Source organism: Mercurialis annua, linkage group LG1-X, assembly GCF_937616625.2.
Source record: "Mercurialis annua linkage group LG1-X, ddMerAnnu1.2, whole genome shotgun sequence".
In the NCBI taxonomy this organism is placed as follows: Eukaryota; Viridiplantae; Streptophyta; class Magnoliopsida; order Malpighiales; family Euphorbiaceae; genus Mercurialis; species Mercurialis annua.
This window is the reverse complement of record NC_065570.1, coordinates 72,448,340-72,461,648: the sequence shown is the minus strand read 5'-3', so window position 1 is coordinate 72,461,648 and position 13,309 is coordinate 72,448,340. Positions and strand designations below refer to the sequence as shown.

Genomic DNA, 13,309 nt, shown 5'->3' with positions numbered 1-13,309 from the left:
TTTGTATTAAAACTAGTTAAATTAGACTGAATTCTTTTTTTTTGGTTTAGAGGCCAAAAAGTACTCCCAATTTGGAGGAGGTAGATAAATATTTGATTTATTTTGTTCCCTTCGGCATTTTTCATTGAATGGTGACAATTCATTTCCAAACAGAATACAGAAATAAAAGGTGATATTGTTTTTTTTTTTATCATTAAAAGGTGACAACGATCTTTTATATTTATATTTTGTTTGATTTTACTTTTTTAAAATTATATATTTTGAAGGATTTTAGATATTAAGTTTTTTTTTTAATTAATTTTTGTGTTATTAACATTTAAATTTTATAGAATTTTAAAAGTTAGATTTATTTTTTTAACTTACTGTGTTTTATATATCTTTATAATTAATTTTGAAGAACTTATAAATTTTAGAAATAAAACTTTACAGAAGTTTGACTCTACTATTAATGTTAAAAAGAATTATATAATCAAAGAATTTATATAATTTATTTTATATTATTAATGATTGAAGATTATAAATTCTAATTTTTTAGATATCATTGTAATTTAATATTTCTTATTAATATTAATATAATATCAAGAGCATTGTTTTATAAATAAAAAAGAAACTTAAAACCGGAGATTCCACCCCCAATTAGACAACATTTTTTTAAATAATCATATCAGTCAAGAAATATATCTGTACATTTCTGTTGCTTATCGCTAGGCGGCTCTAGTTATTGATTATTTTTTAATTTAGCTTTTTTTTATTTCTCATTTTATTTTTGACTCGGTACAACTAGAATGAATTTGAATGAGTATGTACAATTTGATATTTATTTTTAATACACGCATCTAAATATTTGTCATTCAAGTTATAATTATGAGTATTTATCTCATGCCAGTTATATTATATCATTTTTATAACAAATTAATGAGCATTTGCAATATAAATTTTTAGTTATGATTTCCGTTAAATATTTTAACATGGCAAGTATTTTATTGATTTATTACACGAATGACGTAATATTCTATAATTATTTTTTGATTAATCTCCTGGAGAACATCATGAAAATCGTTCTACAACCAAAAGACATCATTTGAAATAATAAAAATCTACAAATCGTGCAATCCCAGCAAAGTTGGGTTCATTTGGCATCCATCCACCAACCAAGTTAACTCAAGATTCACAATAAAGCAATCATATTTTTTCTTTACAAATAATTATTTTTCATTCTCCGGATCCGTACCAATAATCGATTCGGTTCGGTTCGGAAATTTTATTTTTCGGTATGGTTCAGTACGTTCAGTCCTAATGGATTGTTACGGTTCGGTATGGATATTACTAGAACTATGAATATTGTTTTATTTAAAATATAATCTCTACTGTATTATAATATATTATTTTGACCTTTAAAATTAATTAGCTACTCATTCATTTTTTTTAAATTTTCGACTATCACAAATAAATAATCATCAATAAAATAAAAATGCATAACATGTATGTTATCGTTCGATTTAATATTAAATTTTATATTATTTGATAAAGGTACTTTTAGCTATTCTGAAGTCTAAAACTATATCATTTTTGTTAAATTATGTAATTTGGTCAATGATAAAAAATATATGTAAATTGTTCATATTAATTTATGTAAATTAATAATTTATATATATCTATATAGACTAATATTTTTAGGCTTATCCCCTTAAAATCCCCCCACCTTTTACCCCCATTTCATTTGCACCCTCACGTTGTAAAACCACCAAATATACCCAAATTACGACCTTTCACTTTCAATTGTACCCTCAAGCATTAAATTGACCTCTTTTTATTTGAAAAATGTTCAAATCAATACTTTAAATTTTAGCATATATTTTAAAATAGGACTTAATAATTTATTTAAAACAAAAATAAATCTATTTTTTCAAGTGAAAAGAGATCAATTTAATGCTTGAGGGTGCAATTGAAAGTGAAAGGTCATAATTTGGGTATATTTGGTGGTTTTGCAACGTGAGGGTGCAAACGAATTGGGGGTAAAAGGTGAGGGGTTTTTAAGGGGATAAGCCATATTTTTAATATATATTATTTAAATAAAATGTTCGGTACGGTACGATACGGTTCGGTTTGGGAAAAGTCAATGGTCAACAAATATTTCTCGGTGCTAGATATTTTCAGTTCGGTTTGTAGTTCGATTTTAGAGATATACAGGATCCGTGCACACCCCTACTTTCTATTGGCTAATTGTAAAACAAAACATGAACTTGTTGTATTTTAATTTTAACAAAAAAAATTTAATTTTGATAATTAAAAATATTATAAATTATCAATTTTTGTAATGTAGAATATCAATAATTTTTTTTTAAAGAACACTGATGTGGACCGTTCCGGTGTTCATTATTCCAGTATCCACATTATTGATTTTTTGATTAAAAAATTGTTGTGTTTCAAATTTAAAAGAAAACTGCGTTTTTTAAATTATCGAAATTAAAATTTTATACTATAATTATAATATACGCTAAAGTTTTTTTTTCTTTAGCAATTATCCCTTTCTTTCGGCTTTAGATAACATTATTTCAATTTCAAAAAGTGTTTTGAAAAATAAAAAAGCCAAAGGATGCAGTTTCCTAAAGTCTTAAATAAAACTCCTATATACATGTGTGTGGCCTGGAAAATTGGCTTTACAACTCCAAAGTCTGCTCTTCAAAGAAAGAACAGCCTATGAATATATGAACATAATATAAATTGTCGAAGCGACCGATGTGAAGTACCCCGCCGATGATGAAGAAAACGATTTGGACGAGCCTCCGGTGAACAAATTTGGCAACCATGAAATGCCGACCCCATTATTATCATCATTTTCAGATCCATCTGTTGTGCTTGTGCTATTAGATTGAGATGGAACTGTTGCAGTTGCAGCTGCAGTTGCAGATTTTTGACTACAAAAATAACCCAATTATTAATTAAAACAAATTCAATTACATTATGAAGCATTTAGATAAATTTAGTTTGCTACGTAGAATTATTTATAACTCATTAATTCCGTAACAAGTGATATTGTTAAATATAGCTAACTAATGAGAAGATACCAATGAGCTGGAGCTCAAATGGTATAAACGCTCCGCAGAAAACTGTTAAGGTCGTGGATTAAATTCCTCCCATAAGCGCTGCCCCTCCCCCAATTATAAAAAAGAAAAAACTAATGAGAAGATAAAAAAAATACATTTACACACTTAATTTTTTTAAAAAAATATTACACTCATTGATAAACGAAATTAACCAGAAGGACTGATTTATTGATTTCTAAATACTTTAAATATATGGAGTAATTTTTTAATATAAGAAATTAGATTTTTTTTTTCTCAATGTCAAAAAATAATTTAAATATTCTTAAAAATGCAATCAATAAAATAAGATTTAGTTAAAGTTAATTTTTTCAGATGAAATGTAGTAGAATGGAACAAAGTTAAAAAGACAATCCTTACCTTGTTGAGGAAGGGCAGAATGTAATCAAATAATCAGCTCCTGTGCACGTAAATGTACTTGTAGCATCATCGTACGCATAGCTGTATGATTTCGGACACGCCGTTTTAAACATTTCCGAATAAACAGACGGCTTACACGTGTCCGGCGTAGCATAAGCGCCGCTGCAACAGTACTCAGGCGTCCCAAATGCTTCACAAGCACTCTTACAAGCCTCACCCGACCCGACCCGTAGCTCCATCGGGCATTGCTGATTCACATCAGTTACACATCCAGTTGCCAAACAAGGACCCGACCCACCATTGGGTTGAACAATCATTGGTACGTTATACCCATCAACTAAACTAACATCGTAGAAATCCTGGGTGCCCGACCCGATTGTGAATTCGGCTAAAGTGGCAGGTGGCTTGGCATTTTGACCATTGCATGAAATTAAGTTCGTTCCACAATCACCTGTTAAGCAAGTACCCTGACCTGTAGCTGGGTCAAATGTGCAACCGGTTCTACCCCAGAACCGACCCGACCAATTTGGCGGTGACGGAAAGGATCGAGACCCACCCGGTTGAAGCTCAAATCCGGTGCTTTCCAATGGAGTGCTGCCTGAATTGGATAGAGTACCGGGCCATACTGTGTATCCACATTTGTTTATCAGTGTAAATGTAGCACCTGATACTCCTGAAGTGAAAACAATAAAGACTTAGTGGGCAGTGAAAACGGATTCACGGGTCGTGTTCATGTTATTATCATGTCGATCCGTTTTAGTGACACAATTAAAGTCAACAAGATCGGATTATTATCTGTGTCAAAACTAAAACGACACAAAAATTAAATGCAAAGCTATTATTCTTTTAACGGATTATGTACATTAACCCATAAATTCATTTAATTGAGCGGATCGACTATGAATCATACAAATACCGAAATACAAACCACTTACATAGTTATTCCTAAAGTAGGAAAAATGCAATGGTTGGAAATTAATTACCTCTGCAGATTGTAAGCAAAGTGATGAGGACGATAAATGGATCCATTTAAAGAGAAACAACTAAAATGAAATAATTATATATGGATATGACTTATGAGGTTAGGTGTGATGAAAGATTTATATGATGAAAAAAAGGTTGCATTGGCTTTAAAGATGAATTTTTGGATTGATAGGTAATAATAGCAAAATAAAGATGAAAATACAAAGGAGTTTAAGAGTAGTGTTTGGTGCGTTTTTGAATAGAAAATGAGAATGGAATTAGGAGGATTTGATGGGGAAGTAACTTATGTCACTTTGTGTATTTATATAGATTGCTGACTCATATATCATGTACAAAACACAGACAAAGTCCCACAGCCACGTCGACTATGGCAGTCAAACTCAAATACAGGAAATTCAGGTTACAAACGATGTTCTATTAGCACAAATTTTAATTTTACAGTCAATTTAATCGCACATTTGGCATTTTTTTATCAGTTTATCCCATTTTATTATCTAATTTGGCGTGTGTTACTCACCTCAAATATTGATTATTATATTAAAATGAGATAAATTGATAAAACAAAGTTTATGGTTAAATAATTGTAAAGTTACAGTATGTGCTATTTTTGACCATAACTTGCAAATTGGTGGGGCAAATTGTCACTTAAGTCGGAAATTCACCGAATACAGACTTGTTTCAAACAATTTTCATTTGATTCTGTTCTTAAATTTTAAATCAATTTAATTATCAAAAAATGACATTATTAATTGACCAATGCCAAAGTGCTTCTTTGGCCGACAAAAATACTCATGAAGATTCATTACAAAATAAATATTTAGATTGAGAAAATAATTCAAGCTAAATTCGATTCATAATATCTTGAACAGGAATGATCTGCACTACAATTTGTCAAAAGCATCTTTAAATTCAATTTGCTAAAAAGCTTATTCCATGCACCTACCTAATCTGTTTGAAGAAATAAATTCGTGATCAATTTCTTTAGTTTTAATAATGAATTTATGAGGCTATCTGGCAAAATATACAAATCTTTGGTCTTTATTATAACTTTTTTAATGGAATTAGATTCTCAGAAATCTGATTGATGATTCAACCAGTTTTTATTTATTTGTTGGCATTAAGTTAACATTAGTACAACAAAGAACTAAGGTCGGTAACATATAGTGTAAGTATGAGTTTTTCTTTTAGTAGTAGTTGTTAAAAAGCTCCACTACTCCAATTAATGATCATAAATTTTTCAATCATTCCGTTTGATTTAGGTGGTTGTGAATAGAAAAAGATATATAATATCAGCTTTTGAACTGGAAATTTTGGTTTTTTATTTTTCTATAGCTTTTGAATCAAGCCAATTATTAAAATTGAATCTGATTTATGTGTATATTGAAGCAAGTAATGGCTCCAACATCTATGGAAGAAATGACGGTGATATATAATAATTAGGCATTGGCATAATAAGCAAGATGTTGCATGGGAAATTGACACCTCATATCCATGAGAAATGGATCGTGGGGCGGTGGCTACATAAAAATATTGTTTCTGCATAATAGTTTGCCACGTTTTCGGCAACACTGTGCCACCGACCGTGGACACTGCCTCCGTTGTTAGTGCCGGCAGCTATACTTCAATATAGCTGAACTGATAATGGAATGGTAGAGCATCTACGACTACAATGTATAATTTTATTTTAATAATTTTGAAATGTAATATGTTTTTTTACTATATATTTAAATGTAATATGTGCGTTTTATTTTTGTTATAGAATCAAAAGCAGAAATGTATCAAAAAAAAAATGTACCAATTTTTGTATAATCCTTGAAAGCCAAAAATTCAAATCTTAATGTAGATAAATCAGTCACAAATAGTATATTAAATATGGACCCATATAATGAAGTTGCTGATTGAATCATAAATAGAGACCTAATTGCTTAGAAAACATTCATAAATGCCATTTTATTAGATAATAACAAAATAAAAATCAATTGCAAATAAAAGACCACATATATATATAAAATAATAATCTAAAAACTAGTAAAAATCAAAATTAGCAAATAGACTGTAGGCCCACTCTGTTCATGTTGCGGAGTGATTGTATGCCCATGATAGGTTTAATTATCTGTCTGTAACAAACAAAACAATCAAGTCAGGATGGCCGAGTGGTCTAAGGCGCCAGACTCAAGTTCTGGTCTTCGAAAGAGGGCGTGGGTTCAAATCCCACTTCTGACATTTTAATTTTGTTTTCCAATGTTTATATATGACCTACAAATTTTCCTTCATCATCCCACTTTCTAAAATTTCTTTTCATTATTTTTATACTACTTTCCAGAATAAAGGTTCCGGATATACAGACTCATAAAGCACATGTTTTTTTGAGAAAATTATTTTAATTTAATTATTTAAAAAAAAACTCTATTTTAAATTTTTTTTTCGTTTATACCCTGATTTTATAAAAAAATCATTTGTACTCAATTTTGAGTTTTTAAGTTTCATCTCTACCCAATACAAGAATATAATTGACAATTTAATGAATTAAAGGATAAAAACATTAAAAACAATTAAATAAAGAGTTATAACATACGCCTAATTAGTATATAAATATAAATTGAAGGATTATCTTAAACTTTAAAAATACATTGAAATGATATATTTGAAATAAATAAAAGATCATGATTTTATATGGCAACTTTAAAAATCGTGATTAAAATAAAATTTCAGATAAAATATCGTGATTTTTTTATGAAATTAGTCTTTAAATAAATAGTTTATGAGTTGTATGATGGTTTTGGTCCATCTAAAATTTTTTCGCGAAGAATCAATGCAGCGTGTAGAAAAGATGGAGGGTGCTTTTAAAGTGGAGATTTGCATGGCTAGAAAAAATATTTCCTTGTTGGCTTTAATTTGTATAAAGTATCCAATCAAAATTTACCAATTTAAAGCCATTCGAATGCTTGATAGCAATTTATGTACATCTACATTTAAATATAGATTATAAATGTATATCTGGATATCTGTTTATGGTTCTTAATTTAAAAGAAGCAAGTTCATTGAAGCTTCAGAAAATTGCATTGGACACTATGTAGTGCATTAATTCATTAACACCCATTAGTTACTTTTATTGATACCTTAGTTATTTTAATATTGACTTTTTGCATTATGCTGATAAGCATCTACTCTCTCGTCAGCTTATTTTAATTATTTATTGAAAATATTTTGTTTTTATGCGAAACTTGAGCAGCTACTTATTAGTGATAATAACAGTATATATAGTCAAACGTAGTGTACTAAAAGCAAGGATAAGAATAAATAAGCAATAATTAACATGTGGTAGAAGATTATTATCACATAATTAAAGAAAAATTAACCAATGGGGGTTGGTTCAAGTGGTAAGCGACTTGCTATCGCTTAAGCAAGGTATCGGGTTCGAGTCCTTGTGAATGCAGAAAATTTCCACCGATAGACTCACCCACCATCCCAGGTGCGCGATACGGGTTGGATTCAGATTAGTCAGGGCGAAGCCTTGGAAACCGAATAGACTTACAAAAAATAAAATAAAAATTGTAACATCTTTGAAGTTTCTCAAAGTAATGTTAGTTGTTTTCAAGATAAGATTGCATTGTCCACAGCTACAGCTTGGTGGTTTTATAAATTGTAAGACATCAAATTTGTGGTTTATTAGCAAAGCGGAGATATAGCTCAAATGGTATATACGCCGGGAAAGGTCGTGAGTTCAATTCCTCTAACAAACGTTTCTGAATACCGTATTTCGTATTTGTAACAAAAAAAATTAGTGGTTGACCATGCAAGATTAGACTTATAGCAGATGATCATGACATGCAAAAGTGCAATATCTATACGTTGCATACCATGAAAAGAAATTGTAGAATAAGTTTTCAGGTTTAATAAATTGTAGTTTGTTATGCATCGGGAGACATTAATTGCAGAAAGCAATATTAATTTTTAGCGCAGTATCTTTGAGACAAATTCAACTGCCTCATACGGATGACAATTGTTGATCTGTAGCCGAGTAAACATGATGTGGATACCATTTCTTTTTCGCCACAACTTTTTGATTTCTATTATGCATGCTCTTTAACTTTCCTGTCACTTTTCAAGCATCTGAATATAGCCAGTATTTTCTGCTCTATCACTTGATTTTAATTTCCACATAAATAAGGCTTTATAACTAGTTGTAGTAAGGACAAAACAGATTAGAAATTTAGATAAAGTAAATGAGTTGTATTTGTAAATAAAAACTTATCTTTCCACTTTTTAACGATTTAATCACAACTTATAAAATTTATCCATGCACAACACATTTTTTTAAATTTGTAATTTACATTCTAATATCATTATCCGGCGTAATATTATTTATTAGAAACAGTTAAATTTGGTAGAAAATATTAAGCACTAGAATTCACCAAAAAATGGAAGTTAGAATATTATTTACCGACTTTTAAACTTAAATCACTAAAAAACTAAAGAGTAGACTTTATTTGCAAAGAACCTAAAATAAAACAAATTTGAAATTAATTGAAAACTTATGTTTCGACAAAATGCAAGCTAGCCGGCATATAGGGTTGCGATCAATCCACTAAATTGCCATAAAGATGGATCTTGACATAATGATAAAAGTTTAGATAATGCTACAGAAGTCGTGAAATAAATCTTGAAGGCAAAATTTATTTATGAGGTCAACATTTTATCCTAAATCTACAAATTGACCCTACCAATTTTTTCTTTATAATTAAGTGACGACGGTCATACTAATTTCAATATTTGCAGATGGAATGAATGCTTTTTGACATGTTATCTGTCGTGTAAAGTATAATATATGGATAATTGTTACTGTAATATATGTTTTTTGGTCCAATATATTTAAATTTGGCTTTTACATCAACTTTGGTTTCTTTATGAAAACATTTTCGTCACACTAGCTAAAATTTGATATATTCATTCAAAAAGTTTTTTTATTTTTTAGCTATTCTTTCTGTGCGCATATATATGGCAGACTTACATTGAACATGAGTAGCTGGTTATTTCATTTCGATCATAAATTTAGAAATCTAATTGACTAAAGTGATCTATATAATTCAGAAATATAAATTTACGGATCTAATTTACTAAAAAAATTAAAATAATTTATTTAACACCAAAACACAAATTTAAGAGCCGGATCCATTTTATAAATATAATTTTTGAAATAATATTATATTGATAATTTATCATTTTGAAATTTTTATTTTTATCAACTTCTATAAAGTTATGTTATATTTTAAAAATATATTTTTGAGTCCGCTATTGTGAGTATCCATCTTCTCTAATTCTTTTCTTAGATTTAACGAAATTCACGTCTGCATGCCTTACTAATAGGCTGCAAATAAACACAAATTTAAGGTTTAATTCAACACATTAGAGCTCTGCATGCAAATAAATCCTTTGCATTTGGATATATTGCGTGGTATAATATTATAAAAAGAAATAAATTGAATTGGATGATTGAGACAACCATTTACATGCATGCTTTAGCTCAGCTGCCAACTTTATACAAATTCAGTAAAGGCAGTGTTAAAATCTTGATGGTAGTTGGAGCTCAAAAAGGAAAGATAACAAAATTGGTGTAAATATGACATCGAAAGTGAACATTATCCTTCACAATAGTAACACAACCATTCATCACTACCTTCCAAGCTAAGTTTTTGCCCCTTTATTTGTTTATGCAAAAAATGGACATGATAAATTAAATTTTAGAAAATTGATTCATTATCTCTTAATTTATATACTGTTTCAGTTTCACTTTAATAGACGCTATTTAAAACTTTTTATTTCAAATTATAAGCATTCATTTTTATTTAAACAATTAAATTCCATAGCTATTAATCTCATTATCTATAACATAATGCGTTAAAAGTCCCTAAAAATACTATTTAATTAAATAAAGACACGTATAATATTTTTTTATATATATAAATTAACTGATTTTATGTAGCTAAATTACATTTTTTTTCAAAATTTTATTATTTTATCTAGATAATATGGCATTGCCTGCCCAGAGTCAAGGGTCTGGGCTTAATAGCACAGGCCTGGCCCAACTAAAAGTTCTCTTTTAGAACAAGATCAGGTAATTAGCCTTGTTTATCCAATTTATGAGAGTTCCACAAGAAAGCAATTTTTAATTTTCTATGAAAGAAAACGCAAATTGAAAAATCTACCCTATCTAATGGTAAAAAAATAAAAATCACACAGCTCTATTATTGGGCTTCTGACCTTGAGTTTCTTCTCAGTGTGAAATTGCCAAAGAACTTATAATTTTGTAATTGGAAACTTTTTTGAGAAATGACAGCGTTTTGATCAAACAATCTTGATTAGTTAAACTTAAGTGTGATTTTTTTTCAGAACTTAAAAATTAACGGAAATGGGGTGAAAAAGCCCAGCTCAAAAAATAATCAGTTTAAGAAAGCCCAACTCCAATTTAGTGGTAAACCGTTTACAAATATCTCTATATAACGGTCCCTGAGCAAAATGGATCTTGTAAATTGAAAGGAAATGCAATTGTAGAAGAAAAAAAGATGGTTGTATTTCAAAAATATTATCTCAATCTGTAGACTATATTGTGGAGAGTCGGATATGGTATCCTCAGCGGTGGTTCCTGTTAATCAGGACCACCGACAACAATAAAAGCCCGAAGTTGGAGCGTTCAGGTTCTGGGGTCCCTTATAACGTTCAATTATTCGATCTAGTTATTTTAGCTTATATAATTGGGTGACACGTGGTGGTTAGTTGAGCCATGGTCGATGACTGTATTTTTACAGTTCTCATCATATTTTCTAGAATAGTTGACTCAATGTGTTGAGAAACCGTTCATGTAATTTTTGTTATTATTAATAAAAAATTTACCCTTTTGAAAAGAAAAAGTATGATATTATGCCACCTTGGTGTTATTAACTTTGTAACTAATCGGTGCTAACGCATTATTTTGCCTTTAGTCTATATTTTTAAGGTAAAAACCATTCCATTAGCTCATAATAAGACGACATAATATGTACACACTTTGAACGTAAACCATCTTTCAATTTTTAAAAAAGTGAAATTACATAACTGCTAAGAGCTGAAAAAAAAACACAATTCATTATGAATCTACAAGATACAAGCTTATTGGCATAAAAATCTATCACAAATTTGAATCTATCACGAATCTGCAACATAAAATCCGAGGCATCAGAATGCGTTAATTTCCTTTTTATCCCTATAATTTTAATAATTAATAGTCCAGATCTTCTCAGATTCTAATATAAATTGTGGTTAATGGATAATTAAGTTTGACAAAGGCTAATAAATTTGTGTAAAAATAAGTTAAGTCGTAAGATAGAAGGTTCATTTAGTTATAACAATAAAATGTCCGATCTATTCCCCAACAACATTCGAGTCTCCTTATTGCCACATCATATGTGTAGATGAAAATTTATCCTCTTTACGGTTAATTTAAGAACAATAAGTCATTTCACATTGTGTAGTTCACAGGGTTCATTGGACCTATAAATTAAAAATAATCTTGTTGATATTGAATTTCAGCTAGTGAAACACCAAACATATGCACACAGAAAATAATATTTTTTTACATAGAAATATTAATTATATAATTGAATTAATCAGTCAAATCTTGTCAAATAATAGATAAACAATTTGGAGTTTCATTTCTAATAATTTTGTGGTGATGATTCTTCATATTATGAAGTGGTTGATTGTGTGTGTAACCCAAGCATGCAACATTGCACGTTCTTCTCGTTTTAAGGACAAAGTTGCCATGTGAGACTTAGATGTTTACTTTTTTTTCCATATATATTATAAATAATTATCTCATGCAACATACAATATTAATTTACAAATGAATTATAGTTCAGATGGTATGATCATTGATCAACATTCTATCAAATTTGTGTGCTCATTTTTTCCACAAGTGTTTTTCCTCTAGTCATAAAAAAAACATAACATATTGATTATATTAAATAATTAGTGAAATAAATTATACTCTTTTAAACTTATAATTGTGATAATATTTTGCAAAATTTATAATTATATGTTCCTTTAAATCTAAGCCATTTAACTCCACTAAGTAATTAATAAATAATTCTCAAATCAATTATTATACAATCAATTGAACATTATACTATATGAATATCATAATATGTGGCTAAGCTGAAGGTACTGGGTCCTTATCATTGTAGTCTAATGTGAAGTTTTAGGATAGCTGAGGTCAGCTAACATGGGATACACATGGAAATAAATCAATTCAATATGGGGTACTATGCCCTGATTAAATTCGTAATTCCATAAAATGCGTTATGTTTAGGAACTATTAAGCTAAATTTGTCAACTATAAACATCTCAATCGATACCAAACTCCTGTAGGGTTCGGGACAGGGCAGATTACTGGATGTTTATGGTAATGGGGTTAGGTTCTTTTTACGATTTTGGATGCTTTCTTGTGGGGACTCTTTCAACCTTGAAGGGATAAGTCTTACAGGCTAACGTCTCTTTAAGTATGGCCAACTGCCTAACTCCTTACAATAACATTTGACCCCTAGTAAAAATAACTAATTAATGTAATAATTTTATCTATCTATAATTATGAACAAAATAATATAAATATTTTTATAAAATAGTTTCATCCGTTAATTTTACAAGTCTGGATATTATATTCGAACAATAAACAAATAAGATAATAAATTTGAATTTGAATTTAAATTTTTTTTATTATGGTATATATTAAAATTTATAAAAATGATAGGTCAATGATTGGTCAAATTGTTGAAAGTATTTTCTTTTTTAAATATTTTTATTTATTTAGTTGTGGACAAATAAAATAA

At 29.1% G+C, this 13,309-nt stretch overlaps 1 protein-coding gene and 1 non-coding gene across 2 annotated transcripts; one reads left to right on the top strand and one right to left on the bottom strand.

Annotated features, from left to right (window-relative positions):
- Positions 1–2,597: 2,597 nt before the first annotated feature.
- LOC126677105 (thaumatin-like protein 1) lies at positions 2,598–4,702 on the bottom strand. Its single transcript, XM_050371564.2, has 3 exons — positions 4,448–4,702; positions 3,465–4,137; positions 2,598–2,918 (listed from the first exon to the last, which is right to left on the bottom strand). Exons 1-3 carry the CDS (start codon positions 4,491–4,493, stop codon positions 2,699–2,701), a joined length of 939 nt encoding a protein of 312 aa, XP_050227521.1. The 5' UTR covers positions 4,494–4,702; the 3' UTR covers positions 2,598–2,698.
- Positions 4,703–6,587: 1,885 nt separating this feature from the next.
- Positions 6,588–6,671, top strand: TRNAL-CAA (transfer RNA leucine (anticodon CAA)). Its single transcript has one exon. It is a non-coding gene; the product is annotated as a tRNA-Leu (tRNA).
- The last annotated feature ends 6,638 nt before the right edge of the window (positions 6,672–13,309 follow it).